Source organism: Lissotriton helveticus, chromosome 1_1, assembly GCF_964261635.1.
Source record: "Lissotriton helveticus chromosome 1_1, aLisHel1.1, whole genome shotgun sequence".
In the NCBI taxonomy this organism is placed as follows: domain Eukaryota; kingdom Metazoa; phylum Chordata; class Amphibia; order Caudata; family Salamandridae; genus Lissotriton; species Lissotriton helveticus.
In genome coordinates this window covers 1,084,595,166-1,084,618,675 of record NC_136057.1, presented here as the reverse complement: position 1 = coordinate 1,084,618,675, position 23,510 = coordinate 1,084,595,166, and the positions used below count along the sequence as shown (strand labels likewise).

Genomic DNA, 23,510 nt, shown 5'->3' with positions numbered 1-23,510 from the left:
CCTCTGAACGGTTGACTTCAGCTTTGGTGGGCTCCCCTGCTTGCTCGGGCCTGGTCTGACTCACCTGCACTTGCAAGTCCCACTGCTAGTCCCAACGATTGCATCTTGCCATCTTCCACACCAATTGCGGCTACCAAGGCTAGACCACCTAGACACAGACATGAGCCAGCTACTGTACAGCTCCTGGCTTTTCTCAGGGCCGCCTGGTGCCCTAAGGAGACCCCAAGTGCATGGGATCATATTTCCAGCATAGCAATCAGTGTTGCGGTATGATTCCAAACCTGACCAGGTTCGGTGCAGCCATTATATAGTTAGACATCCCCTAATGAACGATGTCAACTATACAACTTAAAATTGCTGAGCACACATAGAAAGCCTGGAGAATCGACTCCAGGGTTTGTAGGGGCCTCCTCACACTTGTAACCAAGCACCCTGCCCACAGGATTGAAAGGCCTACTATATGGGTGACTTATAGGTTTTAAGTGCAGTGACCTCAGATATAAGGAAACATATCTGTCGTGAGAGGTGGATGCACCAACTCACAGGCTGCAATGGCAGGTCTGTAGTCACAAATTTAAGTGGACTCCCATGGGTGGTACAATACATGCTGCAGCCAATGGGAGACTGTTGGTATACCTATGCCCTGGGCACCTCAGTAGCCAATTGTGGATGTACCAAAGTACTTACTAGGGCTAATTTAGGGGGAGAGAACAGTTGCTGGGGTCCTGATTAGCAGGATCCCAGCAGACTACAGTCAAAAACACATCGATACCAGGCAAAAAGGAAAATGCATCTGTTCTTGGCATGTAGAGCTGTAGAATCTAATGCTTATGCATAGATAACCACCTAGTGTTGAGCCCAGAAGTTTGAACTTTGTTTTTCTTCGAAGAAGTCTTCCTAGTCACAAGTTAAGTGAGTCCTCCTTTTGGTGTTCGTGCGTATGGTCATAGACTTCATCTTCAGATTGTTTTTTCCCCGCAGAGGGTGAGAATGGAATAGTAGTAAAGAATAGAGATGTCCATGTGTATGTATGGATAGTAACAAGAACTACAGCAGCTACAAGTACGCTGGGAAATGGGTGGGCGCATGAGATTCTACAGCTCTACATGCCAAGAAAAAATGCATAATGGGTAAGTAGTATTTTTCGCACAAGGCATGTGAGCTGTAGATCACATGCTTATGCATAGACTATACAGCAGTCTCCCCCAAGGGGTGGATAGCCTGTACTGCTCGGCCCGCATTAGCTTGTTGTCTAACACATCTACCCAATAGTGCTTGGTGAATGTGTCTGGTGGGGACCATGTTGCAGCTGTGCAGATGTCAGCAATAGGGATGTTCCCTAAGAAAGCCAGAGTAGCCCCTAGCTAACGAGTGGAATGTGCTCTAGGGGGTACCGTTAGAGTCCTTTTGGCATTTGCACAGCAAATCTGAATACATTTAATGATCCACTTAGCAATACCTGATTTGGATATAGCATTACCCTTGTGAGGTGGTGCAAAAGCGACAGTTGTTTGGTCTTACGAAAAGATTTAGCTCTTTCAGTGTAATAAAAAAGTGCTCTTCTAACATCTAAGGTGTGTAGAGCTCGTTCTGCAACGGAGTCAGGTTGAGGGAACAAAAAAATCGGTAACTCAACTGACTGATTTATGTGAAATGCAGATACTAACTTTGGTAGGAATTTGGGATTGGTACAAAGAACCACTTCATCTTTGTGTAGCTGGAAAAAAGGTTCTTTTATGGTTAGTGCTTGAAGTTCACCACTCTCCTCAATGAAGTGACTGCAATGAGGCAAGCGGTTTTTCAAGTGAGGAACTGTAGTGCACATTTGTGTATGGGTTCAAATGGTGGGCCCATTAACCTTGTGAGGACTATATTAAGATTCCACACTGGGGCAGGTGGAAATCTTGGTGGTATAACTCTAGTCCCCCCATAAATGCTTTTATTACAGGCACTCTAAAGAGCAATAAATGTTGACTATTTTGAAGATAGGCTGCAATTGCAGCGAGATGCAGTCTGATGGATGTATACGCCAATGAGGACTGGTGCAAATTTAACAGGTAGCAGATAATGTTTTGTATGGAAGCATCAAGAGGGTTGATGTTATTACAATAAAAAAATAGCTTCTGTTAGAACTGGGGGTCTCTAATTGGCAGAGGTAAGTACCTTAGACCAAGTAGGGACCCTTGCTTCTAGTCAGGGTGAAGAATCACACACAGTAGATAACCCCTGCTCACCCTCTAGGTAGCTTGGCACGAGCAGACAGGCTTATCCCTAAGGCAATGTGTATAATAGCTGCACTTAACACAAACAATGACTCCCCCATCCACCACAAACTGAGACCACACAGGTAAGTATATTTATAAAAATATATCTTTATCTAGTTTCAGCAGGAAAATAAAACAGTTGCACGATATTCATCACTTTAGAAGAATGTATCACTTAATCTTAATGGTTGCACTTAATCTGTATGGTTGTACTTAATTTCAGGAAGTTCTTATATCATAAATTGTCTCAAGTCTCTTAAATCAGCGTCTAAAAATAATGCCACTGATTTACCTCCACTTGGCTCTAAAAACGAGCAAACCCAGCTATGCCAGCAGGTAACTGCTTTGTCAGCGGTTTCCTTTAATTACTGAGCCCTTTAAAAGCAGTGGGCCCCAAGCGCTGCAAGCGCGCCTCACCGGGTTCACGGGGAACTCCTTTCTGAAGATCGGCAATGCTTCGTACTCTTGATGGCCTCAGGCGCGCCGCGCCTAACAGAGCACACTCGCTCCTTGCCCCGGCCGGTCCCAGCAGCCCTCCGCCTGCTCTCGGTTCCTCGGGGAGCGGCGGGGAGCTAGCTCGGCGTTCCAAGCAGGGACAGCCAGGCGTCACATGCGGCGCTCCCTCGGCGAGGTCGGGTTGATCTTCCCCGGCTTCGTCGCTCCTCACAGCTTCTCGATGGGGATGACGCCGTAGACCAATCCGGTCGCGGCGTTTGAGACAAGCCTCCTTGCACACCCGGGAGTCAGCCAATGGCAGTGCGGCTCCCGGGCCAGGCCTGTGATGATGCGCTTCTGGACAGCCAATCACGACACGGCAACAACGATGACGCCGCAGCGCACGGGCCAATCCCGACGCGGCGATAGTGAGGGGGATCGGCTCCTTCAACCAATGGGAGCGCGGCGGCTTCGATCTTCGGCCCCGCAGCTCCGATCGAAACAGCAATTTCTCCAAGGGGGTTTCTGGCCCCGGGCAGCGGCGGTGAACAGGCGGCAGTTTATTGAGGGCGCAGGTCACGGCAATACCGCCCTCTCGGCCGCACAACCGCTCTAGAGCAGGACTCACGAGGGGAGGCACCACGGACCTCCGACCCTCGCTGGGAATGTGCCGATGAGCACACTGATCCCTGTCCACGCTCAGCAGTTGATCACCAAGCACGCTCCAGGCAAAACAGCACGATCAGCACAGCGTCTTGAGGATGTTTTTAGGAACCTTCTAGCCGTGGGTTCCAGGAACAGGAGGCCAGCTCTTCTCAGGCCCTTGGAGATTCAGTAAGCAGACACAGCAAAGTCTTTGTAGGTCAAGCAGGCAGGGTCACAGCACAAAGCAAAGTCCCTTTCTTCTTCTCAGCTTGCAGTTGAACAGCAGAACAGGTCAGCCCTTAGAGCACACAGCAAGGCAAACTTCCTTCAGTTCTCCAGCAGTCCTTCTTCCAGCAGAGGTTCCTCTTGATTGTAGAATCTAATATTTCTGTTGTCTGGGGTCCTTCTCTTATACCCCTAAAAGTCTTTGAAGTCCTTTGAAGTCTTTGTGCAAGTGGGCCCTGAGCCCGGTCTAAACCAGTTCTGGGTGTTGCTGAGGCACTGGGAGTTTCCTGGCTTCCTTCTTCCTCTCAGTATCAGGGACAGAGGTGACAGTTGCCCAGCAGGGGGGTGGAGCCAGCATTGTGGTCAGGCAGGCACAGCCCTATCACTATCAGGTGCGATCTCCTCCCACTTCCCTGGCAGCAGATGCTGCCTTTCATCCACGGGCTGACTCAGACAACCTCCTGGGGGCCCTGTCACACTCAAGCCAGACAGTCAATCCACACACAGGCCCAGGCACACAGAAAGGTTAGACAAGAGAACAGCCACTTTCTAAAAGTACTATTCTCAAACACAGAATTTAAAAACAACCCTTCCTAAAAGATGTGTTATTAAATTCTGAGTTCAGGGATATCAATCACTTATGTCCCACCTTGTTCCTATGAGAAGATAGGCTGGTATCCATTGGGACCAGCCTCCCCATGTTATTCTATGGAGCAAGATAACCTTACAGCAGTGAGCACACAAAATGGCTGCTGCTCACTACCAGAGCATGTGACCTGCACTAGTACATGCTCTACCTTACCCATACACTGCACCCTGCCCAGGGGGGTACCTTGAGCCTTCCATAGGGGTGACTGATGTGCACAGACAGGGAAGGGTTAGGCCCAGCCAGTGGGGACACTGGCCAGGCGGACATGGCAGTCCACTGACTGCACACAGGCACTGCGCTGGCAGGCCTGAGACACCTTTTTAGGGCTACTCATGTGGGTGGCGCAATCTGCGCTGCAGGCCCACTAGTAGCATCTGTCATCACCAGCCCTGGCACACACAGTGCACTTTACTAGGGACTTCATGGTGAAACAAATATGCCAATCAGGTATACCCAATCAATATGACAATTTACATAGGGAGCACTTACACTCTGGCACTGATCAGCAGTGGCAGAGTGTCCAAAGTATCTAAACCAGCAAAAACGAAATCCAGCACAGCATCAAAAATACAGTAGACAGAGGCAAAAAGATGGGGGAAAACCACGCCAAGGGTGTCAGGTCTAACAGCTTCCATTTGGCTGCGTAGCAGGCTCTTGTGCTAGGCCTTCTGACCTCCTTAATAATGTTCATACAGTCTGGTGAAAGGTTCAGATAACCAAACTTACTTCAGGAGCCAGATTGCGAGGTTCAATTTAATGGGATCTGGGTGTTTGATTTCTCCATGGCTCTGAGTGAGGAGACTGGGAGTTCAATGTAATTTTTGATGCTGTACCAGAGAGCAGGGTTGTGACCCAAGGCCGACGTGCCCACGTTGGAGCTACTAGGATTAGTGTGAGATCTTTGCCGGAGATTCCTGATGGAATGAGTGGGCGAGGCGGAAAAGCGTAAGCAAATATCCCTGACCAGTTCATCCATAGAGCATTGCCTTTGGATAACAGGTGTGGTTACCTGGTGGCAAAGCTTTGGCACTTTGGGGTGTTGCAAACAGATCTATATGAGTGACTCCCCAAGCTTGGAGGCATGGGTGGAGAACTTGAGGGTGAAGTTCCCATTTATGTATTTGATATCTCTGCCTGCTGAGGAGGCCCGCAATCTGGTTGTTTACTCCCGGGAGGTGTTCCGCTGAGAGATGGATATTGTGGTGAATAGCCCACCTCCAGACGGCTCTGCGCAAAGTGGGACAGTTGGAGAGAGTGAGTCCCCCCCCGTTTCTATATGTAATATATAGCCGTCATGTTGTCGGGTCGAACCAAGACCGCTTTGCCAGATAGGTGATCTTGAAAGGCTTTCAGAGATAGAAAGAGGGCCATCAGCTCTAAAGGAATGATGTGGAGCATCCTTTGCTGGTGGCTTCACAGACTTTGCACTGTGTGTTGTTGAAGATGAGCTCCCCAGCAAGTTAGGGACACGTCCGCTGTTAATAATGTCTGTGGAACCGGGTCTATACACGGACAGCCTTTTGACAAATTCTGTGTGTTCCACCACTGCAGAGAGAGAGGAGTACGGCCGCTTAAAAACACTAGATCGTGTGTCTGGTTTCATTGACTGGCTAAGCATTCTTGTAGTGGATGCATGTGCAACCTGGCATGGGGAACGATCATGATGCAAGATGCAATCATTCCGAACAGCTGCAAAAAGATTTATTTATTTATTTTTCACATTTGTAGAGCGCTCTGTTACCCGGAGGTGTCCTGGCGCTAACGTGATTGAACCAGTGTATGTGGGTGGTTGAGAGCTTAATGAGTGAAGAGCGAGGTCTTGAGCGCTCTTCTGAAAGACAGCAGGTCCGAAGATTGTCTGAGATTGAGTGGCAATCTGTTCCAAGCCTCTGCCGCACCAAGGGAAAAGCTCCTGCCTCCCCATCGCGCTTTCTTGACTCTAGGGATTGTTACCAGCGCCTGCTCCCCAGATCTTAGGTTTCTTGCTGGTTTATGCCAGTGGAAGAGCAGCTTCATACACCGAGGGCCCAGATCGTGCAGGGCCTTGAAGACCACGCAAAGTGCTTTGAAGACTATTCTTTTTCGGACTGGCAGCCAGTGGAGTTTCACCAAGTCCTGAGCTACCGAGGCAAACTTAGGGGTGTCAGTGATCAGGCGGGCGGCTGCGTTCTGCATGATCTGGAGCTTGTTTAGTAGGCCCTGTTGGGCATTCAACATAAGGCTGTTACAATAGTCCAGACGTGAGAGGACCAGTCCAGTAACAACAGTTTTCCTATGCTCCCTCTCCAGATATGGAAGTACTTTCCTAATTGTTTTGAGGATTTAGTGCGTGGAAGAGGATAGTGCATTGATCTGTGGCTTAAAGGATAAAGAGTCGTCCACCAGTATACCCAAATTTTTAACCTTTGCAACTGGGGAGGGGAGGGATCCCATTTCATCAGGCCACCATCTAGGGGACCAAAAATTATCCTTGGAACCAAAGAGCAACACTTCTGTCTTTGTGGAGTTGAGTTTGAGACAGTTTTGAGCCATCCAATTGCCCACCTCTCGCATACAGCCTCTAAACCTGTCTGCTGTGCTAACTGTTTCGCCCGGCTGCAGTGACACCACTATCTGTGTGTCATCTGCGTATGCTGTGAGATTAAAACCAAAGGATCGAATAACCGGGGCTAGGGTAGAGACGTACACATTAAAAAGGGTCAGACTGAGTGAGGACCCCTGGGGGACTCCACAGGGAAGCACAAAAGGCCGCGATTCGAAGTCTCCCAGGGCCACCGTCTGAGTTCTATTGGAGAGGAAGGCCTGTAAGATCTTCAATGCCTTTCCTTGAATTCCGCAGGCCCTCAACCGGTCCACCAACAGCTTGTGATGGACCGTGTCGAAGGCCGCGGAGAGATCCAACAGGATCAGGGCGGCTCTGCCTCCTGCGTCCATCACTCTTCTAATGTCTTCCACAGACTTGATCAGGGCGTATTCCGTGCTGTGTTCTGCGCGAAAACCATGTTGCGATGGATCTAGATGTTCTCCTGTCCTCAAAAAGGCACTTAACTGCGCATTTAAGTTGCCTTCCATAATTTTGGCTGGAAGGGGTAATCTTGCGATCGGCCGGTAGTTGTTCATCTCGGCAATGTCCAGGTTGGATTTTCTAAGGAGGCACAGAATGGAAGCTCGTTTCCATTTTGCGGGATATTCCCCATTATCCAGCATAAGATTGAGGAGGGGAGTAAGTCCGGCTGCAATGGTGGCAGGAGCTAATTTGGCAATTGCAGTTTGACATGGGTCGTGCGGGGAGCCCGATTTTATCTTCAGTAGTCGGCTCGCTACTTCCTTCTCACTGATTGGTGTGAATTGCAGGAGTTTTTCCGGATTACTGTCCGATTCCGGACCAGAAATAGCAGGGGGGGGGGGTCCTTACTAGACTGTCTAGGGGAAAAAAGATATTTTCCACTTTTTCCCGGAAAAAGGTGGCAAGATTCTCACAGAGTAGAAGACTGGGGGGTATTTCTATAGTTTTAGGGGCTGCCAGGGATGACACCGTTCGGAATAATTCCTTCGGGGTGTTGCTGGCTTCTTTAATCCGTTTCGTGAGAAAGGCCCGTTTTGCCTGTTGTATCCTTTCTTTATAGGCTCTTTGCTCCGTATTGAGAATTTTTTTGTCTGTCTCACTATAGTTTGTCCGCCAAATTCTCTCCAGTTTTTTACACCGAGTTTTGTGGTCCCTGATCTGTTCGGAAAACGAAGGGGCGGCAGGATTTGCGCGTGTGGAATAAGTAATTTTGGGGGGAGCCAGTTGTAAGCAGGCTAGCTCCAGCCAGTTCGTGTAGGCTGAGGCTGCTTCCTCCACATTATCAGAGAGGGGCATCAAGGAATTTTTTTATACGTCCTCCAGCATTTCACCATTTATGATGCTCCATTTCCTAACCTGTCTGGGGGCGTTTCTAGTACTGGATACTTTCACAGGGGTGGCTAGAATGACATTAAAGTGGACTGCTGAGTGATCAGACCAGGGGACCGGCTGCACAGATGAAACATTAAGGCTGGGATGCTTTGAAAAAATCCCGTCCAAGGTGTGTCCTGCCTTGTGAGTCGGACCACAGACCCATTGTTTCAGATCCACCCCCTGCAATAGGTCGATCAGATCACGAGTGTCTGGGTCCGAGCCGCATTCTAGGTGAAAATTAAAATCGCACAGCAGAGTAAAGGCTTGGGCAGAGGCTACTACTTCGAGTAACTTACTCGGAGCTAGCACAAATGGGGCTTTAGTACCTGGGGGCCTGTAAACAAGACAGCCTCTAAGGGATTGATGATCGGATAGGGTAATGTTAAAGAGAAGAGTCTCCTCCAGGCCTGTGGGTCCGGATTGATTGATTATTTTTCCTCAGAGGCTGAAGTAACGGATTGGCTTGAAACTGGAGAATTAACGCCCAAATGTTTCGAATTCTGGCTGCGTTGGGAAACGTCAGAGCCCTTTGAACATCTAAAGTGGTTCTTGGGTAGTTCTGAGTTTTGGCTGGCTGAAGATGTGATTTTAACACACTGACTGTAAACCCCAGTCGGTGAAGTAACTGAATCTTTACGGAAGTATGCTTGCAGCATTGTTGATACGTACCGGCTTTCATGAGCCAATCGTCCAGGTATAGGAAAACATGGATGCTTTGTCTTCTCAGATGAGAAGCTACTACCGCCAGACACTTTGTGAAGACTCTTGGGGCAGTGGTGACTCCGAAAGAGAGTACCTTGAATTGGTAATTTTGACCTGCTACCACAACCCTGAGAAATTTGCGGTGAGCCGGGTGGATTGGAATATGAAAGTAGGCATCCTTCCTTACAATCGATGTGTGGCAAATTTATTTGGAGCCCAGGCAGACCTAGACGGGCAATGAAATATATGACTTTACCCCTAGTTAAGGGGGGGATGGCGGTACCTGATTTTTTCTTATATTATGTAACTTGCTTCTTATTGAAGATGAGGGTATTGATTACGGGTGAAACAGTGGTGGATACGGCTACTGCCCCTTCTATTTTTGCAATGCTGTTAGGCCCAGTTGCAAAACAATGCTTATTTATTGAGCCAGATGGTAGCTACTATAAACGGACATGTTTCAAGGTATTGGTCAGCGCAGTTAAGGTCTGGAAATGGTTTGCTAAAGCAACGGCGATTGGGAAAATTTCTTATTACACTCATTTTAAAGCCTCTAGGCATCTTCTAGGGATATTTTCTGACGACATGGCAATAAAGTGGCAGAGGAAGGGGGTGAGATGGTTGAGGGATCTACATATGGACGATGGGACTCGTAAGTCATTTGATGAGTTAAAGGAACAATTTTCTTTCCCTAGAACTTATTTTTTTTAATTTCTACAAATACGGGATTACTTATCGAGGTAAGATGGCATTGCAAAAAAATAAAGCAGTTGAAGGAGTTAGAAGACAGATTAAAATAGGAATGTTATATCAAATATTGCTTATGGGGAGAACTGATGACCTCGACAATGTAAGGCTGAAGTGGGTTATTGCACTAGATGACCCAGATATAGTTGTAGAAGATTTGTTTCTGTTGTCTAACAAGGCATTAATGTCTGCAAACTTAAAAGCCCAATTTTTTAAGACGCTGTTTGATTTATACTATACTCCCTTTCGAATGGCAAAATGGGGGGGAGGGAATGAGGGTAAATGTTTTTGTTATAGGGCTGATGATGCAGATCGCATACATATTTTTTTAGTTGTGTTAAACTTCAATGCTTTATAGCAGAAATCGGAAAGTTTTTGTCACTGGTTATTAAAATGCCTTTAGATATCACACCCGCCATGATGCTATTGGGGAAAATACCCATGGATAGGTCAATGGACCCACTATATCAATATCGGCATTTTATTTTCTTCTCTATGACTGTTGCACGGTTATGTATAGCCACTGAGTGGCTTCAGGAAAAACCACCTGATTTTCATCAATGGCGAGCCAAAATGTATAGTCTATTTAATCTGGAGTAGTGGGGTCTCTTTTCTATTAGGGGTATTAGAAAGAAAAAATTGGGCATAAAAATTTGGGGTTCTTTTCGCGATTATTATGAAGATTGATAGTAGATGAATGATGAACTGTATAGGAAATCGATGGAATACTGAAAGCTAAGGGGCCAGGTATTGTGGGCAGGATGAATTGTTTTGTCTTGATTAATTGGTTCTTTTTGTAATGAATTTGTTCACGCTTGCAAATGAATGCTGGTCCTCATTTTTGTATTTGTGTATGCTGTGAACATATAAATAAAATAAAAAAAAATAAAAAAAAAGAAAGTAGGCATCCTTTAAGTCTAGAGTAGACAGAAAGTTGCTTTTTCAAAAGAGGTAGTACCTGTTGAAGTGTTACCATGTGGAAATGATCTGACTGTAAACATGTAGTTCTCAGATCCAATATTGGTCTGAGAGAGCCGTCCTTTTTGGGAATTAGGAAGTAAAAGGAATACACGCCCGACCCTTGATATTGTGGTGGTACGGGCTCTATAGCTCCTTTTAGGTGTAGGGATTGTACCTCCAGTTTGAGGAGGTGTAGGTGATCCGGTGAAAGTTTGTGTAACTTTGGGGGAAAGTTTGGAGGAGTGGTGAAGAACTCCAGGCAGTAACCAGAATGGATAGTTTGTAGAACCCACTTTTCTGTTTGGTAGGAATTGTGACAGTCTTCCCCCGACAGGTATTAAGTGGTCGAGGGGGACTATGGGCAAGTCACTGCTTTGTATTAGAAGGGGGGAGGTAAGTGCGTTAGAACCTCTACCTCTGCCTTCGCCTTTGTTCCCTCTGTAACCACCTTTGAAGTAAGTTTGAGTCTAAGGGTTGGTTATTGCCCTTTTAGGTGGATGCATTTTCCGAGGAAGTATTTTTGGACCCTACCCGATACAAAGAGTGCCGAAAAGAATCAGAGCCTTGTGTAGACTGAAGGTCTTCCATAGATTTAGCCACTTCGGTATCTTTTTTTCATCTTCTCAAGTGAAGAATCTACCCCATGCCCAATAAGGTGTTCTTTGTCAAAAGGTGTGTTCAATATGGAGGCCTGAACCTCCGGTTTGAACCCTGATATGCATAGCCAGGCATGTCTTAAAAGGACACTAGCGTTTACCGCTCTGGCAGATGTGTCAGCAGCATCTAGGGAGCACCTAATTTGGTGGTTTTAAATTAATTGTCCCACGTGTACTGGGTCTTGCGCTTTTATGTTCTTGGGGTAGAAATTGGATGAGTTGTTCCATTTTATTCCAATGCGCAGCCATATCTGGCTAGCAACGCTTGTGTATTAGATATGCGCCAGAAGTTAGCTGCCTGGGAGGCTACCCTTTTCCCTGAAGCATCGAGAAGCATTGACTCGTTATCTGCGTGCATTGGAAACTACCAACGAGAAAGGGTAATTATCCTCTTAGGTACACTGAATCAGATGGTGCATGCTTGTATGTTTTATCCACCCTAGGGATAAGGATATGTGCCCCGACAGGATCTTTAAATGTGTCATTTACATGCTTGGTCATTCCTTTCAGCATGGGTAACATATGTTGACTTGTGTGCTGTTCAATGTTTCAAAAAGGAAATCCCGTTCAAGGGATTCTTTATGGAGCTGGACCCCATGGTAATTGGCAGCCCTGCCTAGCAATTCAATACAGCCTACACTGTCGTCTGGTGGAGAGGGCTTGGTAGGATATAGATCAGGATCATTGTCTGTGGGCGAGTCAGTGTTGTAGTCACCACACTCATCAGTAGGTCCTGGCTGACCATCATAATTACCATCCCCATCACCCTGATTGTGAGGTGTATGTGGTGGTGAGTGCTCAGGTGAAGTTGGCACAGGTAGAGACTGAGGCGAAGGTGGTGATGGAAGAGGAGGAGGAAGAGGGTTTGTTCCAATATTTCTCTTCTTCAATGGAATAGGATATCCCTCTTTAGTATTAGTCCTTCTCTTTAGAGTCACTTTAGTGTTGTGTCCAGTTTTTGGATGTATGTACAATATTTTCTGTTTTAGGTCCGGTTTTTGGAGCGGATCACCAACTGTGCTTTTTAGGTGACTTTGGTGCATCAGTCTGTTTCGGCGCCGAAGTTTTCGGTGCAGACAGCTTCGGGGTTGGTGTTTTCAGATCTGCTGTGGTTTTCTGTGCTGAGTGGTGAGGTTCGGAGCCGGACTTTGGCTTCAATCCCGAAGGCTTTGGCGAGGGGTTTTTCAGAGCCGGAAGGCTTTTTGGAAGGCTTTGGTGCTGAGCCAGAAGGCAGGGTGTCGGAAGCGTGGTCTCGAGGCTGACCGGGGCCCGAGGGCACGTTTTGGTCCGGATCCTTCTTTTTCGGTTGACTTGGGATTCGGGCGAGGTAGGGACTGTACTGACAGTACGTTGTCCATGCAGGAAGTCTTCATTCTGGTCGAAGCCGTCGTCGGAAAGGGATAATTGTTCCTGTTCCTCCTCAGCTCCAATAGCGTCGCCGGCTTTTTTATCAGATTCAGGTCCGAAGAGGTCTGGAATGGAGCCTGTATGTTGGCTCTGCATGTCGCGTCGTCTAACCAGACGATCGTGAGGAGTCATTTTGGAGCGGAAAGCTTAGCAAGCGTCGCAGTTCTGTTCACTGTGTTCTGGTGACAAACACAAGTTGCACACTTTCGGTGTGCAGGTATTTCGCGTGGCACCGAGGACAGAATTTAAAACAAGTTCTTTCCATCAACTGCGAGTTGAACCGGGGGGCTAAGCCCAACAGCCTACCACGAGCTCTACAATCGAAATAGGGTTTTTTGTCAATAAACAGATGAAAGGGGAGCGCCTGAGAGGGAATCCGGTGTGAGTTTGGCACATTGATAGTGAACCCCAGCAACTTCAGGAGACGAAACGTCAAAACAAGCCTGCTGAAAAGTGACCGAGGGTAGCTCTCATCACGTACCTGCGCTGGATGGCGCAGAAAGAGATGAACGGACATCAGCGTGCCCAGGTGGTGGCAATATAGGTGATGCGGGCGTTAAAACAGCACAGACGCCGGTATTGCTGGAAAAAAAATCTTCCGGATCCAGTCTGTCGCCTGGGAAATTCATTAGTAAGGAATCTGCAGCTAGATGCAGATCAGATAATACAGCTTAACGGCAGCACACAAAAGAGCAGAAAACAGGCAAAAGGGGGCAGATGCAAATCAGTCTTTGAATTAAAAGTTCCTCAAAGGAAGATTTGGCATGAACCAGCTGCTATCACAATCCACCTAAAAGAGGCCTGCATGGACAAACACCAATACTTTTCAAATTTAAAAAAATCCTTTAAAAGCAGTACAGATTGCTAAAATAAGTCTTTGGCACAGTTTAAATTCTACCTCAGTCATCAGAAAAAACTAAAAGAATGCCTGTATCAGGTACATAAAGGGCTGTACATCAGAGTTCCTTGAAACCTAGTAAGTAAATGGGAACAGAAAGTGTTAGGTGTGAAATACACTATGTCAACACTAAACAATAAACAAGGGTGACACAAAGTTTACACATCATTTTTATTGTACTGCATTGTTCTGGGACACCAAAAGCAGTGTATACAAAGAGGATTCAAAATAAAGACAGTATGAAAAACAAATAAGTTAAGCCAATAAGGAAATCCGAAGCTTTTTTCTAGCAATGTCATCTTCTCTACATGGTTGTCTGGTCGCTCTTCTTACTTTTGTCTCAATCATAACCGCATACTGCAGAAATCGGGGCCATTTTGTCTTTGTTTGTTTAACATGGGTGATGATCTGGTACACGTTTTCTGGAAAACATGTCAAAAGAAATTACGAAGTTTAATGCCACAAATTTTGGGTTAAGCAGTTTTACACTATATACTTTTTCTTTTTCCATTCTAATAAAGTTTGTATCACCTTTTTATTATGTATAGATGACAGTTACAAAACATCAAATCTATACTACTATTATAAAGAGAGAACTGTGTCCTTTGAGCCAAGTAAACTCGAAAAGTACACCACCAATCAAAACACCCAAGACATCTTTGAAAACCTCAGGGCAAGCAGAAGGACATAGGCTATTAAAAATAAAAAATATACGTTGTTTAAAAAAATTCGAAATAAAAATAAAGTAGTCCCTTGCAAGTAGCTCCGGCCGCGACGTCTGCGTGATGACATAATTTGTGTTTGCGCTGCCTGGCAACACTTCCTGAAATGGCGCAGAAGATCGCGACCTGCTGGGAGGACTGCCGCGGCCCTGCTTGCTGCTGGGCGAAGTGGCAGCCTGTGCGGGCGGGGCGCCTGGAGCGGGACCGGCGGCTCAGGTAAGGATAAGGCTCTCCGGGACACAGACAGGAGGGGGGCGGGAGGGGGCCGGGAGTGCACGCAAGCCTCAAATGCTGCCCCCAGCCCCTTTCTGCCCCAGGCAACGCTGGGGCGGGCTGCTAGTTTGGGGATAAAATACTTACCTTTGACAACATTCTTTCTCATGGATATGTATTCTCCTGAAGATTTCTTATGTGAAACAACCCAATACACCACACAAAGCAGAAATTTTAAAGCACCACCAACTACCGTCACTAGATGGCTCTACTAGGCTTTAACAATGGATCAACAAGACACCCCCACCCTTGATTGGCGATGCCGAGTGCCCTAGTAGAGCATCAAAAGAAGTGACATTAGTTCCGAACAGATAAAAGAATGAAAATCAAGTGCTCTGGCGGTTGGTGGTCTAGTTCTCTAGGCTTGATCCATGGATGTGCATTGGGATCCACATCAGTTAGTCCTTAGCAGTCCCGGCATTCTCGCCATGGCAGCGAAGGCCTTGCCTGAGGACTCTGGCTCCCACCACCAATTAGGGCTGAAAATATCAGCGGAAAAGCATACAGGCGTCTCAGTTCCCACTTAAGACCGAATGAGTCTCTGAGCAAGTGCCACTTTGAAAACTCCTGCGTGCAGAAGTGCTGATATTGGGATTTCTCCCCGCGGGCAAACCGATCTAACCACGGTTCTCCTTATTCGTGGGAGAGACCATGCACCACCTCCAGGTATAGACACCATTTGTGATACACAAATAGACTGCGGAGTTGTTCTGCCCTAGCTTTCAGAGATCCCGCCAGCTGTTGCATGATCATGAACATGTCCTGAAGTTTCAGCTATGTCCAGAGTTGCAGAGTCTCCTCGCACAGGGTTCACAAACCCACCCAGCCTGGTTTGTTGCAGTACCACATGGCGGTGGCGTTGTCAATAAGGATTAGTTATTTACCTGTAATCCTAGTTCTCATTCAGGGGTATACTCATCAAAGTCATAAGCTATGAATAATCCTCGCCCATGTGCGGGAACCCAGAGCATATAGAAAATACATATGTATACATATGTGAAAACAGATATGCAGCCTAGAACATTTCCAAACTGGCAAACCTGCCGCAAAATTACATAAATTAGCATACACGCAGTTGTACTCTACCAACCCCTTAGGAAGAAAGAGCAGTAAACATTTGCATAGAACAATGCTTTATTGCCATAGGAAAAACTGTAATTGCAGGCATTTGCCAGTAGGCTGCAGTAAAGTTCAAAGAAAACTGACACCTTACCTTTAAGGCATTAGAGTAGGGGTACCGTGCCTTCAAGATCTGAAGGCGACCCCCTGCTCCCAAGATGCACCACAGGTGGCAGTTGGGTCAGTTCTTTTTGGAGGTGCATAACACCTGAGTAAATCCATAGAAACATCTCATAACTATGATTATGCTCGTCCGGGGAGGTGGGCGGGAGCTTATGACTTTGATGTGTATACCCCTGGATGAGAACTAGGATTACAGGTAAGTAACCAATCCTTCTCATCCAGGGGATACTCATCAATAGTCATAATCTATGAATAGATTAGCAAGCTCATACCCAAAGACTCGCGGACGAGCAAGTAAGTATACAGTAAGACATGCATAAACTTCACATTCCAAATGCAATCATGCAAATACATTTCTCAAAGAGGCCTGTCCCACTTGGGTATCAGCCTGTTCATCTGAATCTAGGCAATAATGACGGGTAAAGGTATGTACGGAACGCCATGTAGCTGCCTTGCAGATTTCAGAGATTGGAATATTACGAAGGAGAGCCGTAGTAGAAGCTTTCCCTCTAGTAGAGTGTGCATGAGGTCTACCTTGTAAAGCTTTGTTAGCTAATTAATAAGACTAGACGATACAGGAGACAATCCAGCGAGAAATAGATTTTTGAGGCTGACAGACCAGTATTAGTCGACCCATAGTTAACAAAAAGCCGGTCAGACTTTAAGTGGAAGGGTTTTTGCCAGGTAAACCTTCAGAACCCTCCGGAGATCTAGAGAGTGTAATGACCTCTCCGGGGGAGTGGTAGGTTAAGGAAAAAAAGTAGGCAGGGTGATAGACTGATTGATATGAAAGCCTGAGACTACTTTGGGCAGGAAGCCTGGATGTGTTCTCAGTACCACCCTGTTGGAGTGAAACACTGTGTAAGGTTCCTTACAACACAGGGCCTGGATTTCGCTAACCCTACGGGCAGAGGTAATCGCCACTAAGAAGGCAGCTTTCCAGGTCAAGTGCTGCAAAGAAGACTTGTGTATAGGCTCGAAAGGAGCACCCATCAATTTAGTAAGCACGATGTTAAGCTCCACCAGTGAGGGGGACCTCACTGGTGGAAACACTTTAAGTCCCTCGAGGAAATCTTTGACTATAGGCATAAGGAAGAATGATGTCTGGGAAGGTGACTTCCTATAGGCTGTGATGGCCGCTAAGTGAACTCTGATAGAGGGATACTTGAGGCCTGACCTTGCTAAATGCAAAAGATAGGGTAGAATCACCTGCTCCTGACCGTGTATAGGGTCAAGAGAGTTGTCAAGACACCACATGAAAAATCTCTTCCACTTGAAAGCATAAGACTTCCTAGTGGAGGGTCACTTAGCTTCCTTAAGAATGTTCATGCAGTCTGCTGAAAGGTCTAGGTGGCCATACTGGATGACCTCAGGAGCCATGCTGTCAAGCGAAGGGAAGGAAGGTTGGGGTGAAACACCTTCCCCATGTCCTTGGTTAACAAGTCTGGATGGCAAGGAAGTCGCCGTGCGGGACTTCAGACAGCTGGAGGAGATCCGGGTACCACCACTGGCGTGGCCACTCCGGCGCTATCAGGATCAACCTGATGTTGGTCCTGTAGAATTTCTGAATCGCCGCCGGGTTCAGAGGCAGGGGAGGAAAGGCGTACAGCAATGTCTGCGACCAGCTGATCAAAAGTGCTTCCCCCGTGAGCCCTGTTGGGGGAACCTGGACACGAAGACGGGGCATTTTGCGTTTGCCGCGTCTGCGAACAGCTCTATATCTGGTTCGCCCCATTGTCGAAACACCTCCTGTGCGACTTCTTCGTTGAGCACCCAATCGTGCGCTTCTACAAAGTCTCTGCTTAGGCAGTCCGCCTGGACATTCTGGATTCCTGGTAGATTAACTGCCACGATGGATAGGCCTTGGGCCAGGAGCCAGTGCCAAATGGCTTGAGCTTCCAGGGATAGGACTCTTGACCTGGTGCCTCCCTGCTTGTTCAGATAGAACATGGTTGTCGTGTTGTCTGTCTGAACTTGAATGTAATTGGTGCGCAGAGAAGGGTATAGGGATTGGAGAGCCAGGAAGACTGCTCGAAGCTCCAGGAAGTTGATATTGTAGCCTCGCTCTACTTCGGACCAGAGAGCTTGAACCTAAAGCTGGTCCATATGAGCACCCCAGCCCTACAGAGAGGCATCCGTGACCACTGACAGATGGGGGAGGTCGATGAAATGGAACTCCCTGCAGAAGGTGGGAACATTTCATCCACCATCTGATTGAGTCTCTGGCACCTTGTCGAAAAGAGACAGTCTTCCCAGTGACCTGACCTCTGAGACCATTGATCCTCGAGAGCCTGCTGCAGAGGCCTCATGTGAAGGCGTGCATTGGGCACGATGTAGATGCACGAGGCCATAGATCCCAGGAGAGAGGACACTTGTCTGGCTGTGTGACTGAGTGTCCAGCAGGAGACGACAATTCGGAAGCATGGATGACAACCTCTCCTCCGAAGGACACACGTTTGCATGCACGGAGTCCAGGGAAGCGCCCAGGTAGTGAATCTGTTGGGAAGGATGGAGTACTGACTTTTTGAAGTCTACCTGCAACCCCAAATGAGCTCATCAGGTTGAGACAGAGCGATAGATGGTTCTGAAAGCAGCGCAGGAGTGGAGCTTTTCAGAAGCCAATTGTCTAGATAGGGATAGACTAAGATCTTCCGCCTGCGGAGAAAGGCAGCCACCACCGCCATGCACTTGGAGAATGTCCGTGGAGGGGATTTGAGGCCAAACGGAAGCACTCGATACTGGTAGTGATGATGCCCAATTCGAAACCTGAGAAACCTTCAATGCTTGACTGAGACAGGTATGTGAAAGTACGCATCCTGCAGGTCGATGGCATACATCCAGTCTCCTTGATGAAGATGTGGGAAGATCTGGTGCAGGGCTAGCATGCAAAATGTTTCTTTTCGGAGAAACCTGTTGAGTAGACGTAGATTTTGAATGGGCCTGTATTCTTTGGCTACTCCTCTTTTTTGGACGAGAAAGTAGCGGGAGGGACCTCCTCAAGGGCCTTCTTTAGAAAGACAGAAACCTCGTCCTGCAGCAGTTGACTGGAATCTGGAAAGGTGCTTTAGTTGTAAAAAAATAAATAAATAAATAAATAAAAAACTTACGGAGGGGGTGACTTGAACCTCATTAAATAGCCATGCTGCACAATACTCGGCACCCATCTGTCCTTTGTTATGGATCTCCACTCTTCCAGATGATGATACACTCCCTCCCACTGGAGTGGCGAACAGTTGAGGAGGAAGGAACAGCTCAGGGCTTGGGAGGCTGCTTGGAGGAAAACTGCTGCTTGTTGTTGTTCCCTCTGCCTCTGCCAGGGCGTCTTTGCTGAAACTGGGACTTTTGCTGTGTTTGGGATGACCTTTGAGGGGTTTGAACCCTCTGCTGGTAAGATTGTTTGTCCCCCTGATGAAAGCGCTTTTTAAATTCTTTACGCTGCTCCAAACCCACAGCTTTAACAGCGTCCATTTCAGATTTAATCTTGGTCATCTCGTCGTCGGCGTGAAACCCAAATAGAGATGTGCCATTAAAGGGGAGGTTCAAGATCTTCTGAGCATCCGGCTTGAGGCCTGTGAGGTGGAGCCACGCTGAACGCCGTGAGCAATTTCCATGGGAGTAGCCATGGGCTGCTAGGTCGGAAGCATTCGCCGCGGCGCTGATGACCTGGTTGGCAACAAGCCCTCCCTCTGGCAGGATCTCGGCAAAGTCCTGCCGGTGTTCCATAGGAAGCTTCTCCGTGAAGCGAGTGAGGGAGTCCCAAAGCGACCTGTTGTACCTGCCGAGCAGAGCAGAGGCCCTAGCCACCTTCATATATGAAGCTGAGGTGTTACATGCTTTTCTCCCAAACGAATCCATGAGTTTGCTGTCCTTTTCCAGGACATCCGAGGATGAGGTTGAAGCAGAATGGGATTTCATGGCAGCTGCCACGATGACCGAGTCAGCAGGTAGGTCTGCCCTGAGGAAGAAGGTGTCCTCTGCAGGTGCCTTATACTTCTTGGCGATTCTAGATGGTACAGAACCCACAGTCGCAGGCGTGAGGAAGGTAGCCATAGCCAGTTCAATGAAGCCAGGCACCAGAGGTCTGGGAGCTGTCCGGTGATGAAGGATATCAAAGATTACTGAAGTGGGTACAACAGGGGTGTGCAGAGAGATATTAAGCTTCTTTGCCCCCTTACCCAGCACATCCGTAAAGGTCGCGATATCATATATAGGTGAGACTCGTGAAGGAGTAGAAGAGAAGGTCGGAGAATAGTCACGGACCGTAGATCTCGGAGAAGAGGACCACGTCAGATCTTGTGCGTCCTCTTATGGGGCCTGTCATGATGACGGCTGTGTCGACCCCTGGACCTAGACCAATGTCTAGAAGGAGATCTAGGCTTGGGGAAAGATCTTGGCCTGGCCGGTGTTCTTGACCGTGCTGGAGATCGTGATCTGGCAGGAGATCATGGCCTGGGTGAAGGTCTTGGCCTCTGAGGAGGAGACTTGGATGGTCTGACCGGAGTGCTTGTCCGTGGACCAGACGGTGAAAATGTGTGGGTGTAATACAAGCCCGGACTACTGCGACTGCCTGACATAGCCCCCTGAGGACGGTGAGATGCCACACTACGTGATCTGTCCGCAGATTTGGGGGAAGCTTCTGGAGAGATCTCCACTATGTTCAACCCAGGAGATGAAGATCCGTCTCCTGATGATCTGGTCCCAGGCGACTCCACAATAACCTCGACCTCCTCTCTCGACGGCGAGAGCTTAGACGTCTATGAGGTTTGTGTGACCATAGGTGTCGAGTGAGGCCTTGATGCACTAGACGTCGAACGTCCACGCGGTGGTGACCTCGACTGCGATCTTCGGCATAGAGTTCTCGACGTCTATCTTCCTTGACGTCGGGGCGAACCTCCATTCCGTCGTGTCGACGACGACCTTCTTCAACATCGTGTCGACTACCTCCTTCGACATCGTGTCAACAGCAACCTTTCCTGACGTCATGTCGACCTCCTCTACGTCGAATGGTGGGATCTCAACGACTCCCTCGACAGCAGCACTCCAGCCGGCGGCGATCTGGAAGCCGTCATAACTCTCGACGCTAACCCCCTCGAGGGCGGCGGAGAGTGTCTCGATGTCGACAGAAGCCTCGACGTCGACGTAGACTTGGACATGCCAGCAGCCAAAGACTTCGAGCCCGAAGTGTGGCGTCTTGACACCGACTTACTTGGAATGCGGCGGAGGCTCTCAACTTCGCGATGGTGATCCAGAAAAACGTCTGGGCCTCTTCGACGGCGACTTAGACGTTGACGGTGATCCTGGTCCTCCCTTCCTCTTTTTGGAGGCAGGAGAGGTGTAACGTCGCCGTTTTTGGTCATGCTTGCTTGAAGACAACGTCCTGGGGCCACCATGGCCACCCACCTGATGACTTTTGTCTTTCTCCAAAGTGGCATGGAGTCTGATACGTTCTCTATGACGAAGGGTTTGTCTGAAGAACTTCTGACAATGGTGGCACTGGTCAGGATCGTGTGCAGATGGAAGGCACACATTACACACACAGTGTGGGTCAGCCAGTGCCATTTTCTTGTCACAAGAAGGACACTTCCGGAATAAAGCAGGCATTCTGACAGAAAAATGTAAGTGGAATTCCACAGAAAACCAAGCAGAAGCCTTAATAAACCAGAAGATGTCGAATTTTATGAAAATATTCACTCACACTAAACAATTTCAGTCAAAAACTGAAGAGCTCAAGCACCAGGATCCTCACAGAAGGAGCCAGAACAAAGAACTGACCGAACTGCCACCTGTGGCGCATCTTGGGAGCAGGGGGTCGCCTTCATTTCTTAAAGGCACGGTACCCCTACTCTAATGCCTTAAAGGCAAGGTGTCAGTCTTTCTTTGTTTCTTTGTACTCTACTGCAGCCTACTGGCAAATGCCTGCAATTACAGGTTTCCCTATGGCAATAAAGCATTGTTCTATGCAAATGTTTACTGCTCTCTTTCTTCCTTAGGGGTTGGGAGAGTACAACTGCGTGTATGCTAATTTATGTAATTTTGCAGCAGGTTTGCCAGTTTTGAAATGTTCTAGGCTGCAAATATAGGTTCACATATGTATACATATATATTTATATGTATTTTCTATATGCTCCGGGATCCCGCACATGGGTGAGGATTATTAATAGATCATGACTATTGATGAGCATACCCTGGATGAGAAACACCTGAACCAGCCTTCCTCTGATGGAAGAAAGGTAAATTTCAAAAAAGTAGTTTGGAAGCCTCTACAGCAGGGAAGAAAAAGTGGAAAATTACTGTCCTGGAGGGTTTAAACAGTTTCTATCCAGCACATTTGTGGTGCTGTATACGCAACCTCCAAAGGACGGAGTTCATTGTTGTGGCGCAGGTTAAGAGGTATGGCGTGGTCTGCGAGTTATCCTCTTGAAACAGCCTCTAGATTTCCAGTATTGGTAGGGCAATTGCGTAGCGGACATCAATAGCACCAAACATCGTGCCACGATAACACTATCCTTGAATCATTCTAGCACAAAAGTAAGGTACTTACCGTCAGTAACACTATATCTGGTAGAGACACAGTTTAGCCGCAGATTCCTTAACTTTGAATTCTCCCTAGGCGTCAGTCTGGATCCAGAAATCTTTCAGCAGTACCTCTGCGCGCCAGGGGGCAGCGTTGTACGGCTCAACGGTGACGTCAGTTTCTACTGTGAAACATTCTGCACCAGAATGCGGAGCCACCACAGAAATTGGTTGAGGAAAAAGTGTGCCAAAAAAGATAAAAAATCTTACTAAAGAAGAAACATCAAATGGTATATTATTACCAGACAGACAAAACTATGCACCCTATGAACCATTCTGCACTGGTAATAAATGGCATGGCAATAGCCAAACGGAACCTACAACACCCACCAGGCTGTGTGATAATTCACACCAATACGTGGAATATTGACAGTACCAATATAAAGCATGAAGATGCCAAGAAGACTTTAAAAAAAAGAACAAAGAAATACTACACGCTGGTGTCATAGAGGAAAAAAGAAAACACCCCACTCTACCAGCCACACCCATTTGGAAATTAATGTTACTGTATCATCTAAACAAAAGCCAAGTCAAGCGATTTATATAGTCCAAACACAGATTAAGAGAATGATCACTGGTATATAAATCCAGCACTGAAAGGGTGTAACCCTTACCCCAAAGGTAATTACCGGGTAGGATGGGCAGGGTGTTAAGGAATCTGCAACTAGACTATGTCTCTACCAGAGAATCTGTTACCGAAGGTAAGCAACTTGACCATCTGATAGACATCTAGCGGCAGATTCATATTTTTTTATTAAATTGGGGTGAAGTTTGCTTGGCTCCAAGATGGCCGCAATTTACAGGAGTTCCTTGAGCCCGGCTCAGAATCCACACGATCCTACAACCCACTGCCAAGATATTTCCTAAAAATCCCACCTGCAATCAGGTGACTCACGAACCACTGGGTGGCTGGAGCCCGCGACTGCCAAAGGCAGCGCAAGAAGCAGAAGAAAGCTGCCTCATTAGCAGCGCCTGCCGAGGCCTGCTACCCCGGAATACTGCTGGTCCGCTGCTCCATCAGGTACACTGCGGGCTGTGCTATGTGACAAGGGCCAGCGACAAGACCCTGCAGCCCCCCCCCCCCACAATATGCACGGTGGGAATGCTGTGCAGCTTGATCCATTTCCTGTGAGCACCCGAACCAGAACGGGCCAGCTCGCCTAGAGGGCCAC

At 47.6% G+C, this 23,510-nt stretch overlaps 1 protein-coding gene across 1 annotated transcript in view; it reads right to left on the bottom strand.

The window, feature by feature from the left end:
- Positions 1-13,685: 13,685 nt before the first annotated feature.
- Positions 13,686-23,510, bottom strand: part of CCT2 (chaperonin containing TCP1 subunit 2) — a 310,711-nt gene continuing 300,886 nt past the window's right edge. The window contains exon 16 of the mRNA XM_078678105.1: positions 13,686-13,950. Coding sequence (XP_078534231.1) covers positions 13,920-13,950 — 31 coding nt within the window. The 3' untranslated portion in view covers positions 13,686-13,919. The remainder of the gene's footprint in view (positions 13,951-23,510) is intronic.